This window comes from Parambassis ranga, chromosome 4 (assembly GCF_900634625.1).
Source record: "Parambassis ranga chromosome 4, fParRan2.1, whole genome shotgun sequence".
Classification (NCBI taxonomy): domain Eukaryota; kingdom Metazoa; phylum Chordata; class Actinopteri; family Ambassidae; genus Parambassis; species Parambassis ranga.
The window spans coordinates 1,939,852-1,961,157 of NC_041025.1; the positions used below are offsets into that span (position 1 = coordinate 1,939,852).

A 21,306-nucleotide genomic window follows, 5' to 3' on the forward strand; every position below is an offset into this window, starting at 1 on the left:
AACTGAATTGAACTGAATTGAATTGAAAGTTGTGAATAAATCTTATTACGGGTGGAAGCATGCTCTTCTGAGTTGACGCCACACTGACCAAAGTATAAAGTATTACTATGCATCTGTATAAATCTAATGTGAAAACTGAAATGATGCAAGAACAATGATCCTTTAATTACTGTACATCTCATGTCAGTGGGATCTATTCATCTATTCTGTGGCAGAGCACAAAATTAGCTTCAAGTTTCTCATCTATGCTTTAGATGTCACTTGTCCCTGATGTGGTGCTCAGAGCAGTGAGAGAAAGAGACTGAGATGAAGAAAGAAACTGGTGTACACACAGAAGGCTTGAAGAAGTGAGAGAAGAGAGAAGGCTTAAAGTTTGTGCTGCTGTAAACTTTTGCATTGCATTTTAGATTATGGGGACTGCTTCTTTTTGAGATTCTGGAGATACAAATAAGTACACACCGCTTCTGGGAATGTCACCAACAAAAACCTGACTGGCCTGACTGTAACAACGGGTACAAATACTGGACCTGAATGAAAGTATGGTCAGTAAGGTTCAAAATATACAATAAGGGGATTAAACTGCCACCATATCGTAGTGGAGGGGTTTGAGCGCCAGGATGATCCTAGGAGCTATGTTGTCGGGGGCTTAATGCCCCTAGTAAGGGTCCCTAAGGCAAACAGGTCAGACTAAGTGCGGTTCAAAAACCCCTTATGGAGTATTTAAAAACAAGGTCCGATACGTCGCCCGGTATGGCACAGCTGGGTCCAACCCTGGAGTCAGGCCTGGGGGTGGGGCTAGAATGTGAGCGCCTAGTGGCCAGGTTTTCCCCCGTAGGGCCCAGCTGGGCTCAGCCCAAAGGAGCGTGGGGACGACATACTGTGGGCTCACCACCTGCAGGAGGGACCGCAAGGGGCCGGTGTGATGTGGATTGGCAAGAAGTCCAAGGTGGGGCCTCGGCGACCTGATCACTGGACACAGAGACTGGCTCTGGGGACATGGATGAGCCTGTTTGTAGATATACAGCCCAACTCCTTGTGAGAGGTTGGACTCTTCTTTTCTGGAGTTCCTCACGGTGAGAGGCAGCAGGCGGGTGTGGGCTTGCTTATAGCCCCACAGCAAAGCTACCATGTGTTTTCTGGAGTTTTTCTGGGAGGGGTACTGGAACATTCTCTGACTGGGGACTCTATCATCTTGCTGGCGGACTTCGATGCCCACTCAATAGATGGACTATCAAAATACAGTCATCAGTGGTGGGTAAGAAAGAAGTGGCATTGCCTTGGCACAAGAACAGCTCATATACATACTCTACTTCATGTGAGTTGTACTGTTTCATATTAGCAACTTCTACTTTGTCAGACAAACCAAATCTGTGTAATCTGTGTTTAGGTGCAAAACCAAAAAAAATTGCTTTTACAGATCAAATGATTTACCGAACATGCTTGTCATTTGTTTTGAAGCAGTGAGAGCAGATTGAACCCTAACCCCATAATAGAACTTAATGCTTAGCTTTAGTATATCATGTTGTATTAGAGCAACTTTTACCACATTGGCGTAGCTTACATTTGTCAGTGCAGTAAAGCTTTAATGTGGTAGCTTAGCTCACAGGTGGACAGCCAACACTGCATTAAAGGCTACGCATTGTGATCAGTTTAAATAAGAAGTGCGACTAATTTTAAGGATCTTGCATTATAAATGATGTTGCTTTATTCATGAAGGCCAAAGGACATTAATAAGGCCGTTTTACTCCCTGCACGTGAGGCGCTGCTTAAACAGCAGTGACTCAGAGGTGCAAGGCTTTTGTATTGTGCTGCACAACCTTGCTGACTAACCAAAAATGAAAGACAAAGGTCTCTGCCTTCTCGGTGCCACGGAAGAAATAAATAAATTCATAAAGAATATGAGCTGCTAACAATGAGGTGAAAATCAAGTCCATTTTCAACCAAAGCAGCTGCAGTTCAAAATCGAAGAAAGATCCAGAAGACTAACAGTGGCCTCACTGTTGAGGAACCATCACCCTTTCATACAGTTACTGATGCATTCCTGTGCTCAAGGCCCTGCCAGCTCTTACATTGAATTTATAAGGACGGTTTATAATGACTGCATACCATTACCCTGCAGATTTAAGAAAGACTTCTTCTGTTCATCTCAACAGATTTGAATAAAGGGCAAATAAGACAACCTGAGTGAAAGGACCACATGTGCTCTTGTCCAGGAGAAGCCTATCAAAAGGTTAGCTTGGTGCTTCTAATCTGGACTGCTTCCCCAACCAAGATTCCTCTGCAGTGACCTATACTGTATATAAAATATTGCCTACTTCTAGCGAGGGGAAGAAATACAAATGTGCTAAAGTATGGTCAGTACTTACAGAACCAACCAAACTTCATCAGAACTTTGATGACTGTCACATGCACTCAGTGTGAACCTGCAGTCTGTGGTCAGCACCTGCAGAACCTCTCCTTTATAGGGCTGTCTTGATAACTGCCTCATTTCCACCTGTTGTCTGTTCCATCTGCACAACAGCAGCTGAAACTGATTCACAATCAGTGTTGATCCTAACTGGACAGGCTGATTTCACAGGAGTGTGACTGACTTAGGCCCCGTTCACACTGGGGAAAAAATGTGGCTTAAGCAGGATTTGGCCGCATCCAGATCAATCCAGATGTGTTTTTTTCCGAGTGTGAACACCTCCAATCCAGCTGAATCCAGTTTGATTTCAAGCCGGCTAGCAGGATTGGCTCAAATGTGGCTCAGGTGTGAACGCAAATGTGGCTAGCGAATCCGGCTTGCCACATTATTAGCCATATTACGAGGCGCCACCTAGTGGTTTGGAGAACAGCAAACACGCTGGATGAAGCCGGATTGAGTGCGGACACAACTGTGTGCTAGCCAGTCAGCTTGAAGCCTGAATAGATAGGTGGAACAGTTTTCTGTCCCTTTGTTAAACTACTTTTTGGCTGCTTGTGGTGGTAGAAGCAGATCAGGTTTTACACCATTATAAGTTTGCACAGTTGAACAACTTTTAACTTTTGTTGTAGTGATGTTATGAATACCTCAAAATTTCACTTTTCAATGAAGTTTTGGAAATGGGACAACCCTGTGAAGGATGTCCCGAGTGTGACGCCAAAACATTGTTGGTCAAATTTCACATCTCTCTATCTTGATGGCTCAAAATCAACACTTCTTCTAGGGCAGACAATGAAGACTCTGTCCTGGCTCGGCTCTCGGATTGTTTTTCTGGCCTATACCAAACAGAAATGAGCCACAGAGAGGTTGCCATGTCTTATCAAATCAGGCGATGCTTACGCTTCACAGCCGTCAGCACTGAGAGGGATAAGAGGCTCCTTCAAGCATTCTTCAGCCATCCAAAAAAAATACGCTTCACTGAGAACTTAAAACCCGCAAGCTTGCCAACAGAGCAGCAAGAGAGATGAAGGGAGTGAAGTCTAAAACAACCAGAGGAGGCATAAGAAAGCCTGGACAGGGTATGAGCAGCCAATTAAAGCTCTGGTCCCTGCCACTAAGCTTTCATAATTTGCCATGACTGAATTTATTTTACCATCAAGGTCTTTTTTTTGTGTGACATAACAGCCGTCTGTATTGACTTCTGGCAAGCCAAGCCTCAGTGGAGGGATTTTCAGGCAGCCTCAGTGGAGACAGCATACAGCTCTGCACTCTTTGCTTTAGAGAAGTTGCAGCTGTAAACTGGGGACAGATTCCTCAGCAGCAGCGCAAGGGGCTAGTGTCCAGAGGGTCACTCTCCACGTGTGCTGGTTCTCATCAGCATCACTGACGCCAGGGGGAGAGACTAAACTTATCAAAGAAGAGGCTTGAAGACAGTTCCTTAAAGAAAAGTCCCCCTCACCTGGTGTGTGTGTTTAAAGAGGCTGAAGATGGGCTGTACGATGTGGGCCCTTTATCAGGCCTCCTGCCTTGCACTGATAAGACAGGAATGCTGCTTATAAAGGAAATCAAGCGAGACATGAGCCCAGAGAACAAGAGGAGGTGAGAGGGAAGAAGCTCACTGAGAGCTAATCCACAATCATGTTTTGAAGGACTTCAAGCAAAAACGGCTGCAGCATCAAACATTTCCTCCACAATCACCTGAACACACTCCAACACTACTGACATCACACACTGACTTCTGCTGTCCTCACCATGCTGTCCTGTTACAAGCCTTTTGAGCACATTTTCCTCTATCAGTATGACCAAATGTGTAAGTAGTGTGCACCTTCACTTGTTAACTATCCATCAATTTTCATAACCTGCTTTGTCATGTACTACAGCATAACAGGGGGCTGGGGACTATCAATATGGAGTTGTTGTGGTACACCGTCTATTGCAGGGCTTACATACAAAGACAGGGGTGGGCATTTATTTTTTTCGAGGGCCACATAGACTTCCATTAGAAAAGCAAAGGGCCACATTTCTTTCATAAATAATAATATGAATTGAATTGGAGATCACTGGCACAGTATCTTTATAAATATGCTCTTGTTTCATCACTGTAAGCGGTGTGTGGTGGCATCTCGGTGTCACATCGGTCGGCGAGTTGGTCATTGGGGTTTATAAAGGTCAAATGTACACCTGTATGCTTATCTATGACAGTTTTAAAGCTACAAGAATTTTGAATCGAGATGTTAGTCAAATCTTAATTCTCTCTGAGTGATAAGACGAATAAATACATGACCTTCCCCCACCTCAACTCCATACATTACAGGCCAGTAGAATGAGTTTGCTCATACAGACCTGTCCTTTTTCATGTTTCCTGGATGACTCACCAAATTGAAATTTAAGTTCTTACTTTAATTTGAGCCTAGTTTAAGTTCTAATCTAAGGAATGGATTACAACAACATCTGAAGCTGAAGGTTTTTATTTCACTATATGAAGTCAACACTGACCTCATGTGTCAGCCTGTTCTTGTTTTGTAAAATGACATTTTCTGGTAAAATAAAGGTTAAAATAAATAATGTGATTTAACCTTTAACATTAATAGCATAAATACTATAATCAGATATATGGAACTACTAAAGGCAACTAACTGATTAATAAAACAGCCTTTGGTGTTATTATTCATGTGTGACTATGCATATGACGTAGTTTATCTCAACGGTAATTGCGTTTCACCTTAAGTCACCTAATGTTTGCTGCGTTACCAGCTCTGTCTGTGCTGAGTTAGGGTGCGATGTTCCATTATCAAGAACGTTGGTCGTCTTCTCTGTGAACATATCCGCGCTTATGTGTGTACGTGTGTGTGAACGCGGACGGGAGGAGAGAGAGAGTTGCGCAGAGTTGAATGAATGGAAAGATAGCGATATTATAAAATCGCATTGGCGGAAAAAAAACACAGAATCAATGTGTGGCGGAGGGTGTTGATGATGTGAACTGGTCTATGTGTTTACTGCTCACTCCTCTGTCCTCTGTGTGTGTGTCCAGGTCCACTGAGTGTGTGCTGGTTGTATGTTGAAACACACTCCCGCACAGTGCAGCACAGATGATGTGAAGATATTTTTACAGAATAAAACCATTAGAGTTAAAACTAGTTTTAAAAACGATCAAATCCCAAAGCTCTGAAAGTTAGACAAGATCTGTGCTTTTTAAGAGCAGATGACGATGTCGGCTGCAGCTCCGCGGTAACATCTGAATGCGCCGTGGCGTTTCTTCACGCTTTACCGTACATTTCAGCATTTTTAAAGTGTACACAGCGCGACCGTGTCTCTCCAGAGAGTAGATGGGATGAAGCAGTACTGCAGCTTTGAAGAGACAAGGAGGGTTGGAAAGACGTTACCGGTAATGCCGTGCTGACAGCTGACTTTTGCTGCCTTCTTTATTTTCTTTTTTCTTTCTTCTATTGTGTGTACGGTCCGCGGGCCGCAAGCGGGCCGGATGTGGCCCGCGGGCCGTACTTTGCCCAGGTCTGTACAAAGACAACAAGACATACCGTACTCGCACACACACATAGCTCTGGCCAATTTAGTTTCTCAAATGAGTGTAACATGCATGTGTTAGGTATGTGAGAGGGAGTAAAAAAACATGCAAACTATACACAAAAAGTTCCCAAATCCAGATTCAAAGCAGAAAGCTTCTGGATGTAATATGGCAGTGCTAACTGCTGGAATGTTGTGACACCCGTCTTACCCAAAATGCTAATAGGAAGCTGTGCAAGAAGTATTATTACAGGCTTCCTACTAGCATTGTATTTTAACATGAAAGCTGCCAACCCATCAGGAGTCATTATTACACCTCGCATTTGCCTGCGGGTTTTCTAGGATGCATGAGAAGCCTGTCAGACACAGGCTCGACACATGGTTGAAGTAGCTGGACTTTTTAATTCTCATCTCTATTTTCTCTGTACTGTTTTACATTGTCTTGGAAAAAATGTTATGAATTGGGTCTTGGTTACCATAGTAACAACAATCTACAATCTATCGTCTGTATTATTTAACCTTTACACTGAAAACATTTTCACAACACAACACATTTTCAGGCATGTTTGTTATTCCACTGTAACTTCTCCATTCAAGTTTTTTGCACATTTTATATTTTGATGTTATCATTTTATACTTATACATTTTTCCTGAATAAAGCTTTCCCTTCTTATAATCAAACATATTTTTATTTTCATGTGAGAGATTGCAGAGCATGAGAGGGGCAGCTATATTATCATGCACATGGTTGTGGCACCCCTCTTGTGATACTATGAAAAGCTATCTGAGCATCATTTCATTCTAAGTGTTAGCATTTCAAATGTGAAGTGCAACTGCTGCCTACACTCTTCATCAGTAAAGCATCTGATTGGTGATTTTTAATTTTTTTGTTTTTCTTCTTTACTCAGCAAACAAACTCTAAATACTTTCAGAAAATATGCAAAAGCAGATGTGTGCTGCTGAACTATCTCAAAGGCATACCTCACACGCACATGTTTGCATTCCTACAAAGGATTATCGAGGTTTCTTCTATTATTCACACATCCATATTTGTGGCTGTGTTTTTTTTTTACTGCTGTAGGCTGAAATAAAAATAAGAACATGAAATGCAATCATTCTGATGGAATAACAAGCACAGGATTTGTGTTCTCATCCTAAAAAAATAGCACAGCATTTGGATGTAATGATAAATGCACTTTGCAGACTGCATGGTTATTCTAATCTGTCTCATCCCTTTTCTGTTTCAGGGATACTTGAATCATTTACACATATTATGTTTGTAAGGTACATGCTGTGCAGGATTGTGATAGTAGATTCAGCATCTCTTAAAGCATTCTAATCTGGTTATTCTGATGTCCATTAAAATCCTTGTTTTATGGTAAAAAAAAATATTTGTTTACCATAAAACAAGGATATATATATATATATATATATATATATATATATATATATATATATATATATATATATATATATATATATATATATATATATATATATATATATATATATATAGTATAGTATATAGTATAGTATATACTATACTAACAATATGTCTAAGAAGGACTTTTAATGTTTTAATGTGAAGGGTTCCATTGGTGCTTCTAATCTAATTCTAATCTAATTCTATAGTGTAGGAGCCTAATTTGGTGGAAAAGGGGGACTTCATAGGCTCCTCTCACTCCACAGATGGTACCTGCCAGATTTTTTTCCTCGTTTGTGTCCTTTGTTTCTGTCTTAGTCCCACCCACCTGTGTTGCATGTTGAGGAGGTGAGGAAACGGTCATTAACAAAGTGAGACATCCTCGCCTTCATGCTGCTATTTTAACGCAAAAAAAAAATATTAAAAACACAGCTGCATAGCTGTCAAGTCTTTTGTCTACCACAAGCCTACCATTGTATTATCTGGCACCAGGTGAACTGCAGAGGACTGTGGGCCACACAAACCAGTTACAAAGATTTGAAGACTTCTGGAGCTGTACTTAAATATATTAACACATATCTTTGATACAGGAAGTATATTGTTTTGTTTAATTGGCCATGACCACAGGGATCCATCTCAGGTCTCCTTTTGTTCAATCTGTTTATCCTTCCATTAGGCCACATATATCCACATACTTATGCAGATGATACACAAATATACATATCACTCAGACTAAATATGGACCCGTGTTACTATATCGTGGCAATAAATGACTGGATGCATGATAATATTTGTTCAAGTAAACAGCAACAAGACTGAATTAAATATCTATGGGCCACAAAAACAAAAACGGTAACTAAGTAAAACTAGGTGAGAAATCTTGGCTTCATTCTCATTGGCTTTTTTATCCTCTGAAACAGAGGGCCCCATGTGCACAACTGATGTGGTGATATTCTATGTTCTGACAGGAATGCAAAACATCTTGTAAGCAGAGGAGTTCAAGAATTGAACCTAATTTGGTGCACTTGGAACGATTTCTGGGTCAGAGGAAGGAGGATTGGAGGCCCCTGCAGACAAGAACGCACAGTGTGTTTTGAAATGTGATTGAACTAGGAACTACTGGGCCATTTTAGGACTGTTACACCACAGAACCTCCCCCTCATAGGAACTGGTTCTGGGATAATTTGGTTAGATGCAGGGTAAATATATCTGAGCAGCCCTGAGAACTGTGGTGCAGGGGTTAGTGCTAATCGGCAATGATCGCACTACTTCTTGCCAGCCCCACCTGCCAGTGGTTGAAAAACATCTATAGCATCTAGCTCAGTCCTGCCCCTCATAATGCTCCTGCTGGTCAATGGTACTGGCAATGCTACCATGAAAAATGAAGGCGGGTATGTCCCACCTCTAACAGTTCTATAATCATTGAGTTCTTAGTCAGCATTGCCTGGCTTCAGATGAAAAAGTGTATCAGTACCTGGGCTTCAGGGAGGGAAACATCCACGATCACTGGCTGGCCGTGAGGCTCCCCGTTCTCTATTCGAGAGTAGACCAGCTGGTAGCCTCTGATCTGGCCGTGCTGCTTCAAAGAGAGGGGAGGCTTCCAGGTCACCCTGAAGGCGGTGGAGTTTACGGCTTCTGCTTCCACCTTCCTGGGAGGAGCTCCAGGCACTGAAAGCACAACCAGGCACACAGGTTCTACTTAGGAAGGAGTTCACAGTTGTATTCACTGGCTTTTGGCATCTGACAATATTTATGATTATAGTTTCATCTTAGTAGAGGTGTTTTCACAGTAGAGGAGGAAGCAGAGTGTTGTAGGTGAAAAATATCCCAATATGCAAAATACGCAATGTTTTAAATGATCAGGTTTATGCATTGAAAGGCTAACCTATTTTCAACAATTTACAGGGTTGCCCTTTACTAAATAATAGGTGTAGGATTTTACACATCTTTTTTGTGTGTCCTCAGGTCACAGTTTATGCTGCACCTCTATGGGAACAGCACAATCATGGCTGGAAGGAAAGAGACGTATATAAAGTAAGTATATAAGAGAATATATTTACATGTGGGAACAGTAAGAATGATTTACAATGACTTGCCTCAGTATGTCACATGACTGCTGGTCTGTCATAGCATGTCAACTTTCTTGCATTGGTTTGCTTTTTTATAGTTAGGTTAGTAAAATTGTTTATTTTGGGCATTTTCTTATAATATTCATAATTTCATAATGTTTAGCTTAGATTTGGTTTTATTTTCTGACAGATTGCTCTGCCTGCCATCCAATGATAAACAGTGTAGTTCTTGAATTTGGGGAGGAGAACACAGAAGAAAGTCAACTTATCAAAGCTTCAGATAGATAGATAATTCAGGTCCATTGGTTACATCCCCAGAAGTGGTTGGCAAACACACATCACTCCACAAATGAGATGTGTAAAAATCCCTAAAGTTACAAAGCAATCCAAGATAAACGTCTACTCAGCTAAAGGCCTCTCTCACATAGGCTCATGTTAATGTTCATGAATCCAATTTCAGGAGAGCACTGAACAACCATGGTCAGCATGGCAGAGCTGTAAGGAGAAAGTCACTGCTACTGCTCTTCAAAAAAACCTTGTCTTTGGCATAAATGAGAAGGACATCTGTCCTGAAAGTGCAGCTAAATAACAACCCCAAAGAATGCTCAAAAAATAAATTTAACACGCTGGCTAACTTCCAAGCAGCACTGTTTATCCTTTTGATTAAAAACAGCAATAAATTCACATTTTAGAGCTGCCATATACAATTAGGTTATCATTCCGGTGAGATCCTAAAGTCTTTTTACCCAAGTGCATGAAAACAGCGGCCTTGTTGTGATGCTTTGTGGAGCTAACAGCTAAGAGTTAGCAGTCCATCAATAGAAGAGGATGTTGGCTGAAGCATACTATGTGCCAGTAGATTGTAAGCCTGTAAGAAAACATGTAAGTTTAGGACACTTAACATGCTGGACACGTAACTCCACAAGGTAATATGAAGGTCGCTAACTGTCTTTGCAGGTTGAACACATCAAAGCTTGTCACATGTAGCCCCAAGAGAATGCTGGGAGATGGGTTTGTAGATCACACTGTCCTACTCTGTAGCATACCCCAATGAGCTTATGAAGCTTCCCCGATAATGCTTGGTCAGCTTCAGAGGGAGGCGCAAATGAATACAAATTGGACTTCAATAAAATAGGGAGATGAGGCTATATTAATGAAATTCAAGACCGATGAGGAGAGGAAGAGATTAAGAAATAGGGAGGAAAAAGCAGTAGTGTTAAAGAATCAGGCAAAGAAGCTGCTGCAGCTGGATGTCAGCACTCTGCAAACAGACTCATTAGAATAGTTTAACCTTTTATAAAATCAGCATGCTTCCGAAATCAAGCTGTGGAGCAAAAAGAAAAAAAAAGAAAAGAGAACATCAATAAACCACTGTGTTAACAACAAAGAGTTAAAGCCCCAGTCTGTGAAGAACAAAAGAAGCATGTAACAGATTCTACAGCAGACTAAACACGTCTTTGAAGTCAGTGTGCAGACATTGATTAAAATGAGCTGCAGTCATCAGGAAATATTAGCAACTGTTGGATGGTCAGTGCTGCTGTGCTTACTTTGATACTTGCCTTACTCTATTTACATTTCTTTACAGCCACTTCATTCATGCGGAGCCACAGATGATTCTGTGAAACCCCAACTGGTAATATAAGATAAATAGCTTGTGGTGATGGGTAATATACATTTTTGTCCAACACCAGCCTCTGCACCCTAACTATCTAAAGGCACAAAGGTGTGGTTGCACATCATTTGCACATGTGGACTGTCACACCCATCTCATCACATGTTGGACAGGCAGCATCCCACATTACGATGCAAAAAATAGCACTCTATTTGACTGATCGTGCTTTTTTCTATCATAGTTTGGGGTCTTGGTTGCCATGGTTACAACTCCTACCCTTGTTGCAAAAAAGATTTACTGCCTACAAAAGATCTACTGTCTCATGTTGTCTGTTTCTGCTAATAAAGCTGCTGTAGTCCGATGACCAACTGAACTATGTTCCTTACAGCTAAACATAAGCAGCATCTGTCCTGTCCTATCACCATGTGGACACACTGTGTTTGCTTCTTTGAAAACACAAAAGGGAAAAATAAGCTAACACAAGAGAATAGATGTTTCAAAATAAGAACTAATTAAAACTAAAATCATGAAACATTCCAAAATAACAGAGAAGCTGAACAAACGAGCTCGTCTTCAACTAGGGATTATGAAAATATCAGCTCTACTATAACAGCCGACCCCGCCAGTCGATGCAAGAAAACATAATGAGAGGTCAATACTTTCAGTCCTTGAAAACAACCACTATATCTAGCACCAGTGGTCATATTTAAATAGTGTGTCTGTTGTTGGGGATGGGATAAGATGTTTTGACCTAAACCATAATTTTAAACCTAACCCTGTTTTTTAGCCTAACTTAACCTTAACCAGGTATTTGTAATGTGTGACCCTAACCATGAGTGAAACAGGAAGTGACGGTTGTGACATTCAGGCACTTAACTAAAAGAAATGACCCGAACCATGGGAGGCACTCGGCCCTCTAACCCTCCAACACAAACCTGTCACCAGATGATGTCAGCCAAACACTCAGCTGTCATTTCTCAGATAGGTGATCTGGTATTTGTTGTGATGTGTTAACTAACAAAATAATTCAAGGTAACCATGACAGTATCCCGAATCAAGAACAGCATCCCATTGATATCCTCTATATTTCAAGAATTTACCTGCATGAACTCCTTCACAACAACACCGTGGTCACAGTTCTGTTATTAATTCCCACTGTAATATGGAGATTTGTTTGGGCTTACATGCTGGTTTTAGACTTGTTTGGCCATCCTGTGTGACAGCATGAGGCTGGATCATGTGTCTGGGAGTGTTGTTGATTCTCTGCAGATGCTGTCAATGCTGCTGCAGCCACTAATTGTGTGCTTTCTTGCTGTGCGCTGCATGCGCTTCCATCTTCGTACATCAGATTAAAGTGATCCACAACCAGAATAATAATCCAAATACACTGCTCTGATTTATTCACATATCTTTTTACTCTGTTCACTCTCAATCTCTGATATTAAAAATGGAATCATTTCTCTTTATATACTCCCTCACTATGCTTATCAAAATCATTTTTTGGTGTTTCTATTGTATTTTCTGATTTATTTTGGTAGTTGTATTTTAGTGCTGGTGTGTTTTGCCTGCTTCTGTTTTGCTCATCCCGGCCCTGATTGGTTCCACCTGTTTCTTGTTACCCTGTGTGTCTTTAATTAGCTGGTGTTTCCCATATGAAGGATGCTTCCCTGATAGGGAGAGAGACTTCCTAATCAGGGCCTTTGGAAGTCTGGTTTCTATCAAAATGTGAAGCAAATCTCTTAAAAGTTTGAAAGAAAAAACAAAGAAAAAACGAATTATATGTACTTCCATCAACTGGTTGGTGCTAAAAAACTGGTTTTGTTGTAAGATGGCAGAATAGGTAACACACCGTAACATGGCTGCAATAAAGGGTAGAAGTAGGTAACAAACTAGAAACAAACAAGTTAACTTGGCAGTCAGCATTTTACTGTTGCTTGCCGTCTAAAATTACTGTAATGTTCAGAGACAAATATGGTCAGCAGAAACAGGGTCAGGTGAAGTCAAGCACGGATCAACTTTTTTTTTGCCTGAGTCAAAAACCACCTCAACTGAGAGTAAAAAATTTAAACTGTGGCATTTCTGTTTCACTTTTCTGATGCAATAACTCAAAAAATATGCATAAAAACGGTGATGGAAAGCTACTGGGTAAGCAAGATACTCAAAGAACATATCATTTGAAAAAGTCTAAGCGTGCACATATTATTTCATGCAAATTAAAATGTATATGGCCCTGCCTGTTTTAAGCCCACTAGATTAAAAACACTGTTTTCCTCTAGATATTGAAATATATTATTTATATAGATAAGAAGATGTTATCAATGCAGAGATGATACAAAGGGAACAACGGTCTGAGTTGTCATACTACAGTGAAATAAATATATCCTTTAAACAACAGGTTGTAAACTGTGATTATGTGACAGCTCACAGTTTAACAGCTACCATGTGGTGAGTATTTCCACATTTATAACCTTGTTTTTTTGTTGATATAAGTGGAAGAAGCTCTTCAGAGATTCACTGGACATTGAAAGAATCTACTGACAGAAGAAACGTGTCCTTGGAAGGATCTCTTCTTGATGCTGGGAAACACACGTTGCGTTGTCCTTCATTCTGTATAGACAATTTTCATAAATAGCCAGAAATAACAACCTAGTCTGATGCCATAACATGAAATGACATGTACGTTCTTTTTGTCATGACGGGGAAGCTAATACAATTTTAACTGTATTTGTGTTTGCAATATTTTTGGATAATTGAATGTATTTTTTCTGTTAAATGCAGCTCATTCATTTTTTAAATGTTATATAATTTTTAAAATGTGTTTTTTGACGTCATCATAAATTCAAAAGGCATCTAAAGGGCAAATCCAAAGATAATTAAATATAACATATTACAGATCAAATGAATGATACATTCATGCTACAGTTGGTATTTAATACACCATCTGATCACATTTTGTCATTTAGTGTGCACTCCCACTTAAAGTTAACAGTGTATGTTAATCTTAGCCTGTCCATCACTGGAAAGGTGCTTACATTTAAATTTGAGCTCCTTCTGTAAGACCTAATAAGGCCCATATATCTTGGCTCGTCTAACAAGTGTTCCTCCTTTCAAAAGGATTACTATTTCCTCATCTTGGTTGACAGATGCTGGAGTAAAGTGGTTGTTGTGATGTGATGACACACCTGCTTGACAAGTCACAGCTGCCAGAAAGACCCTTAAAATAGCTAAAAACTGGATTGAGTGTTTCCCTTCCAGAGCAGAGCAGACATGTCCCTTCAGGACTACATCTCTAAAACTGGAGGGGACAATACCTGCTACAGAAAAAGACTGCTCCAACCAGAACATAGAAATATGTAAAAATGTTCCATCTCAGTTAATTTTAAAGAGCAACGTTTGCTTTATTACTGTTTTTTTAAATATATGAACAGTGAACCAAAAACCTTCAGCCTGGACTGTAAACTACTGTAGGAGTGAGGGAGTAAAAAATGTGTGCAAAGAGCCGAGCTGACACTGACGGTCCGTGGGCAGTGCACAGAGAAAGCTGCTGCACTTTGTGTGGAGAATGGACAGATGTTGGAGAAATCCACTGAGCAAAGGGAGCTCAAAGTCAAATGGGGTGCAGAGAGATGGAAAGAGATGAAAAGAGTATGAGATTAAAATTCAGTGGGAGTGCAAAAAGTGTGGTGAGAGAAGCTGCGAGAGAGAGAGAGAGAGAGAGAGAGAGAGAGAGAGGGAAGGACAGCAGGTGGAGAAGGTTAGTGATTTAGTGAGAGGAAGGAAACTGGGCTCCAATCATGATCGATTCGCCTCTTTGTGGTTTAGCTCATAAAACACTAGCCACATTTATAAGCACAGAATATTCTGTTTTTGCTGTTATTCAAAGAGGATAATATTCTGAAACAGCAAAATATTCCACTAACATGACCACACTAATTACCACATCTTTCAAACTCCTTCTAAAAAAAGTCAGTATGCATATGTAAAAGCCATTACTTCATCAGCTAATGCACTGTTGAAAGTTAAATCCCTTAGAATTTTCTGCATGAATATGACCCAAAATATTAGCAGATCATGTGGATAAAGCAGAGTGCTGCTGGGAGAATGTTTGGATGAGACCAAAAATAACTTACAGACTCAAATGAGAAGTGTTATGTTTGGAGAAACTTCATCTGTGAAGCATGGCAGTGGTAGTACCATAGTTTCAACCTGTTTTGCTGCATCTGGATCAAGATGGGTTGCCCCCATTAATACATTTCGTAGACCAACAACAGGGGAAAAAGTACTGGTATCAGAATCAGCATTGTTTGACAGCCTACATGATCACTGCTTGCTGCATTCCCCATATGTAGAACCTGATAAAAGGAGACTAGCGCCCTTTCTGTTTTCGCCTGGTATGACTTACCATGCAGACAAACAGTGTAAACACAATAGCACTCACAATGCTGCTCTACTTTCAAAGACACCCTGATGATGTCCGGGACTGTAAGCATAAAGAAATCTTTACTGGTTATGATTGTGTCTTCTCATGAATCCTTGTGCTGTTGTTAGCTGGGCTGTGCTGCATTCAGTGTCAGCTCGGTCTTCAGCAGTCACAGCCGTAATGAACGTGTGCTGTGAATGGCAGAGCCTCCCATTGGACTGAATCATAGTGTTCATTTAGTTACTGACTCACACAGAGAAAAAGCGTGTTCTGTTGCCACTCAGGCAATTCTCTGGACACCTTGGCCTAACAGGGCAGCAAGACCGTGTAGAAGCAGGAGATCAGAGGCAGCACAAGTCCTGCCAGACTCACAAAATGTAACATGAGCAATGACTTCTGCTTATTTTGATATATGTGGATTGCACGATATAAGGGTGATTGTATTTCTCTGAGCACTGCAGTCTGATCTTAGGGTTAATTTGTTGGGATATCCACCTCTGGGAAGATTGACAACTTTCTTGAATGTTTTCCTTCACATTGAAAATGGCCTTTGAACCCTTCCAATTGATGGACAGCAACACTTGCTCCCCCTGGTATTTGCCATCTTCTCCCATTCTCTGTACACATATAATGTATTCAAACACAGCCGAAACCCCAGTAAAGCTTTCCTCATTTATATATTGTTGTTTCTGTTGTTTGGCAATGCAGTCACTATTGAAAAGGTGATTACATTCATTGCAACCAGCAGTTTCCAGAAACCTCCATGCGGGAAGATTAGAGTTATTTTCTGAAGTCTGAGACACACACAAGAAAATGACAGTAACTGTACAGAGAATCTGGCTTTAAATGTATCTTTTTACAAGCTGGGGTTGAATCAATGTATTTTATTTTATTTTTTTTAAAAAGACTGGATGTTCTTTGCTGTTCTGGTGCCTGACTTCCTGTCTGCTTGATCTGGTTGGTACAGACTCTCCAGCACGATAGAGATCTAAAATAAACTTGGCGTGTATCTTTTGCTGAGCAGAGTGGAGGGTCGCTTCTGGGACACTTGTGAAACATGCAGCAGCACGTCTGGTGGGACCACACGCTTTAAGTGGAGTAGCAGCAATCGACAGCGGGTGATGTTTTGCAGCCAGAACCACACCCAGTGGGACTCAGTGGGTTTTTCACAGATCTCCGTGTTGGCATTTTAAATAAATAATGACAGTAGAGTAATAAGTGTTGTTTATCTGAGGTTATATTTACCTCATTTTAAACCTGCTGACAACCTAATTGTTTTTATTATGCACTGATATGTAAAACCATAGAATTTAAAGCAGGTGTACTTACCCTAACCAAGCCACTTTGATGCCTGTTGTTTTATTGCCTACAATGTTCTTGTTTGTGTTTGTTTTAGTGGTTCTAAGAACTACAGCTATCAACATACCGTCTTCCTTTGTTCTGATTCGGGCTGCAGTGCTCTCCGGGCCAGGCCCAATATCAGTGTGAGCCCTCACCCACACCAAATACTCTGTCCACTTCTCCAGGTCCTCCAACACATAGCTGGTGATGTCATCACCGATCCCTGACACCAGGTGCCGTTTCAGGTCCTCTCCCATGACTGCTTGGTAGGCTATGGAGTAGCCCACTATCTCCCCGTGGCGAGTGTCTGTGGGTGGAGCCACCCAACTCACCTTGATGCTGGTGGAGCTGAGGCTGAGCAAACGTACCTCCTGGGGAGGGGCTGATGGGGCTGAATGGAGGGAGGGAGGGAGGGAGGGAGGGAGGGAGGGTAATGGTCAAGCAGGGTGGATAATGGATGATAGAACAACTGAACCCTCTGGACTGCTGAAATATGGGATTTTGCATTTCACTTTTTTAAATAATGTACTCACTGAGATCTGGGACTACTGTGACAATGGGTGAGCATCATTGAATGAGCAGTACTCAGACTGCCAAAAAGTCAACAGTTTATCCTGATTTTAATATTCACTTTATCTGGAGGTCAGCCAAAATATTCCCTTACTGCACTGCATAGAGAGACTGCAGGTCTACTCAACTGCTATAAGTACAGTAGGTCACACAGTGTTTGTGTTTGGCATACTTTTTTTAAAAGACTTTGTATAAATTGCATTTTTAGTGTTGTTTTAACAAAACCCACTGAGCACAACTTAAGATTTAAAAATGGTTGGGATATGGTTATTTCTTCTAAAATTGGATAATAAACAAAAAAAGAAATAATTCAAAGTTTTCAAAGAATAGCCAATTGTCTGATTTAATGTAATGCATCTCTTAATGCTAATAAACCTGATTTTATGTTATCATAAATACATTTCTTAGCAAAAATACTCTTTGCAGTCCAGAGGGCAGACAAAAACAACAGCAACCTCACATAACAGTGTGAAATTTCACAAACAAGCACAATAAAGGTGAATGCATGCATGCACAATGATAGACAAGAACAGAAAAAAAACAAACAAACCATCCACTGAGTGATGTGGAGCAGGTGGGAGAGGTAAGACAGGGGACTGTTATCATGCTCGCCTGTGGTTCAGGGGCCCCAGCAGAGCGTGTGGACATGGTTTCAGTTTAAACAGTATTGGAGGCTGCTTTGCTCTCTGATTTACTCAAAAAAAAAACGCCAGGACAGCCATAATTCATCACAATTTTTGGGATACTGGGGTGCAACAGATGAGAAGGCAGGGCTGTCTGAGGGAGATGCACTGCAGCAGATTAAAGGCAGAAATACTATAATTTCTGGCAGAGGTGGGTGGCTTCGAGGAGAAAATATATAATTGCATATCTTTAGACAATATTTTGCCATGTTTGTGTATTTATAATACAAAAAAACTGTAGGTAAACATGAAAAAAATAATGAAATCGTCACTGTTTCATGTTGCAAATGTATATATTATTTTACTTCTCTTTAGTGAGATGGTAACTTGTGGTGCTTGAGTCTGTGAAACCTATTTCAAGGTTTTTTTGTAAAATATATCTCTGCAAAAGTATGACTCAAAACATCACAAAACATTTTTTACACAAAACTAAGAAGTGTGTCTAGATGTGGTGTTTTTATTTGCTCTCGTGCCCTGTCTTGTCTCATAGTCCTAGCGTTCCTGTCTGGTGCAGATCTCCTTCTCTCTCTTTCCTTTCTCCTCTCCTCTCTGTGGCTGGCATCCAGCTGGCTCCTCCAGCAGGCTGCACCATCTACCTGGAGCTATCTGCACACTGGTGTCTCAGTGGTGTACAACTAACTTAACCTGAACATAGTCCCATGTCTGAGTTTGCTATCAATATTAGTGAATTCTAGTGGAAGGTGAAAGTCAGGGCATCTGTCTTTGAGCTGAATGTCAATCTCAAGAGAAAGTGCAGCAAGACAACAACCCCAAACACACAGGTGGTTTAACAAAAATGATGACTTTTCAGATTCCAATATATATGTATATATATATATATATATATATATATATATATATATATATATATGTGTACTCTAGACATTGTAAACACACTGTGACGGAGTGATGAAGGATTAGACATTTAAAGTGACTACTTTTAAATTCCTTTTCACTCCTGACAGGTAAAACAAGTAGTTGAGCGAGGGCTTAGATTCCTTCTTGGAGCTGTCTTACATTTCCAGAAAGGCAGAAATTCAATGCTGGGTACACAGCCAGGCTGAAATTAAAGGTGTTCTATAGTATTAGCGTCAGTGTGGGAGCAGTGACGGCTGTCCTGCACATCCACACACTCTTTGTCACGTTGCACATGACAAACTGTCATTTTGTAGAAACATGACAGTGGTGATAGGAGCGCTCTCTGCAGCAGCCTGCTTGTGTTTACTTGATCTTGCAGCTACACATCATAATATGCTGTATGTATCCACTCAGGGCCTTTATTAGGCTATTTGTCAAACTGTGCAATGCCTGGTGATTTGTATGCAGTTTAAAGCACAGTATATATATATATATATATATATATATATACTGTGCTTTTAACTGCAGTGAACAAAACTCTCATGAATGACATTTTCTTTTTTGTTGTTGCCTTGCTGCTTGAACTTTGTAATTGAGTTGCATTTTTAGCAAGATCAAGCATGACTGATACGTGTGGGGAGAAAAAAAGAAGTCTACTTATAATTAATGCTACGCTTGTAATTACATTTTCCTGGCTTGAAAATTGACATTTGCAATTACACAGTTCTGTGAGCCACACAGCCTGTCTGCTGCTACTGTGTTCTATTAGTGTGAGAGCACACAAATGGCTGCTTCAGAATAGGAGGTTCGGCTCCCATACTTGGGTTGGTTTTAGTGTCACAAAGCTCTGGATAAAAGCAGATCTCTACCCCAAGCGTCAAACCTCTCTCTCTCTCTCTCTCTCTCTCTCTCTGCCTGCCCAGTTTAATGCATTATGCACAGTTGGGTAAAAGCATGGCGTACATTCATTGTGTGTGTGCTTTAAATCACAGACGGCTATGTGGGGGAGTTAATAAAGTGGCAAAGAAGGGAGCTGCTGTTCTCTTAAAAGTACATATAAATGTCAGGTGATCCAAGCATGTCAGTGATCATGGACACCTGCTTCTTTGGTAAGTTCTGACTGGTAAGTCCAGCTGCCTTTAAGCCGATAATTGTCTGTTTTACTCCCTTTTCCTCCTGAAGGCAGCCATGTTGCTGGTTGGTTTGACACTCCAAGTCTAAGTGAGGCAGAAGCGGGCATACAAACATGGTCAGCATCCTATATATGAAGCTAGCATGGGACATTGTTGTCGGTTTTCAGTGTGAAGGGTAGTCCCCTAGACTTTAACGGAAGTGCTTTAGCAGCAGGAGCAGACCATAGGGGACTGTAATAGTTGGTCCTTTCACTACCAGTGTCAAGTGTTAACATTCCTTTATTATCAGCTGGAAGGTCAGCAGGAACACACACACACACACACAGGAAATAAAAGGCAGCTGTCTTTTCTAAGATCCTTAGACTGACACAAGTGCAGCATACTAAGAAAAATAAAGTCTGTGAAGAAGAGGATCAGACCAAAGGCCACTCTTAAACCCTTAAATTCTACTTACCTGTTAGTTGACTCCATATTTACATAAGGAATAATTAGTATCATATTTCAGTGTAAAAAGAGCAGAACCACACATCAACACGGGATCCTTTATCATCTGGACTAAATAACTGGAAGCGCATGTGTGAAAGTGACATCAGATTTCTGTGCTGTACTTACTGGACTGGGCGGTCCTGGCCTCTATGGGCTGAGTAAAAACTCCTAAACCCATCTCAGACTGAGCTGCCAAGGAAAACATGTACAGCGTATCCGGCTTCAAACCATCCACTGCATGGGAGCCGGCAGCTTCGAAAGTGACACGGTGCTGTGGGGGTAACATCAGATCAACCACACACACAATGGTCAGATAATCATCATGCAATATAATCAGAGTGTCTGATCTGTCAGAGACAGAAGGTAAATGTGTTTTAAAGGTGGTGTTTACCTTGTCTGTGGGATTGCTGGCTTCCCAGTAGAGCAGTTCAAAACCAATGATGGAGTCCTGGACAGGCCAAAGCCATGACAGCATGATGCGTGAGTCCAGCTCAGCCTCTGCCTCAAAACCAGACGGCTGGGCTGGAACTGGAAGCAGACACAAAGAGATGAAAAGATTAAAAGACTGAGGCAGAGTCAAGGGGTGTATTCACATGTGGAAACACAAAGTAAGAGAGACAAGAGGTGAAGTGCGGGGCTGAGCCCAGAGAAGCCAGGTATTAGATGAAGCACTACAGTCAATACTCATCACAACAGCAACCAAGTGAGGAGCTTAGAAGCCAATAAAGTAACAGTAACATCTCTATACAAACCACAGATATTCAGATATCAAAGAGTCAGTATAC

At 40.9% G+C, this 21,306-nt stretch overlaps 1 protein-coding gene across 6 annotated transcripts in view; it reads right to left on the reverse strand.

The window, feature by feature from the left end:
- The window catches only part of ptprfa (protein tyrosine phosphatase receptor type Fa), a 165,787-nt gene that overhangs the window by 67,026 nt on the left and 77,455 nt on the right, over positions 1-21,306 (reverse strand). For all 6 annotated transcript variants that reach the window (XM_028403182.1, XM_028403183.1, XM_028403184.1 and 3 more), the window contains exons 9-12: positions 20,913-21,049; positions 20,648-20,792; positions 16,877-17,182; positions 8,824-9,017 (exon numbers count right to left, since the gene is read on the reverse strand). In XM_028403182.1, the coding sequence (XP_028258983.1) occupies positions 8,824-9,017; positions 16,877-17,182; positions 20,648-20,792; positions 20,913-21,049 (782 nt within the window). The remainder of the gene's footprint in view (positions 1-8,823; positions 9,018-16,876; positions 17,183-20,647; positions 20,793-20,912; positions 21,050-21,306) is intronic.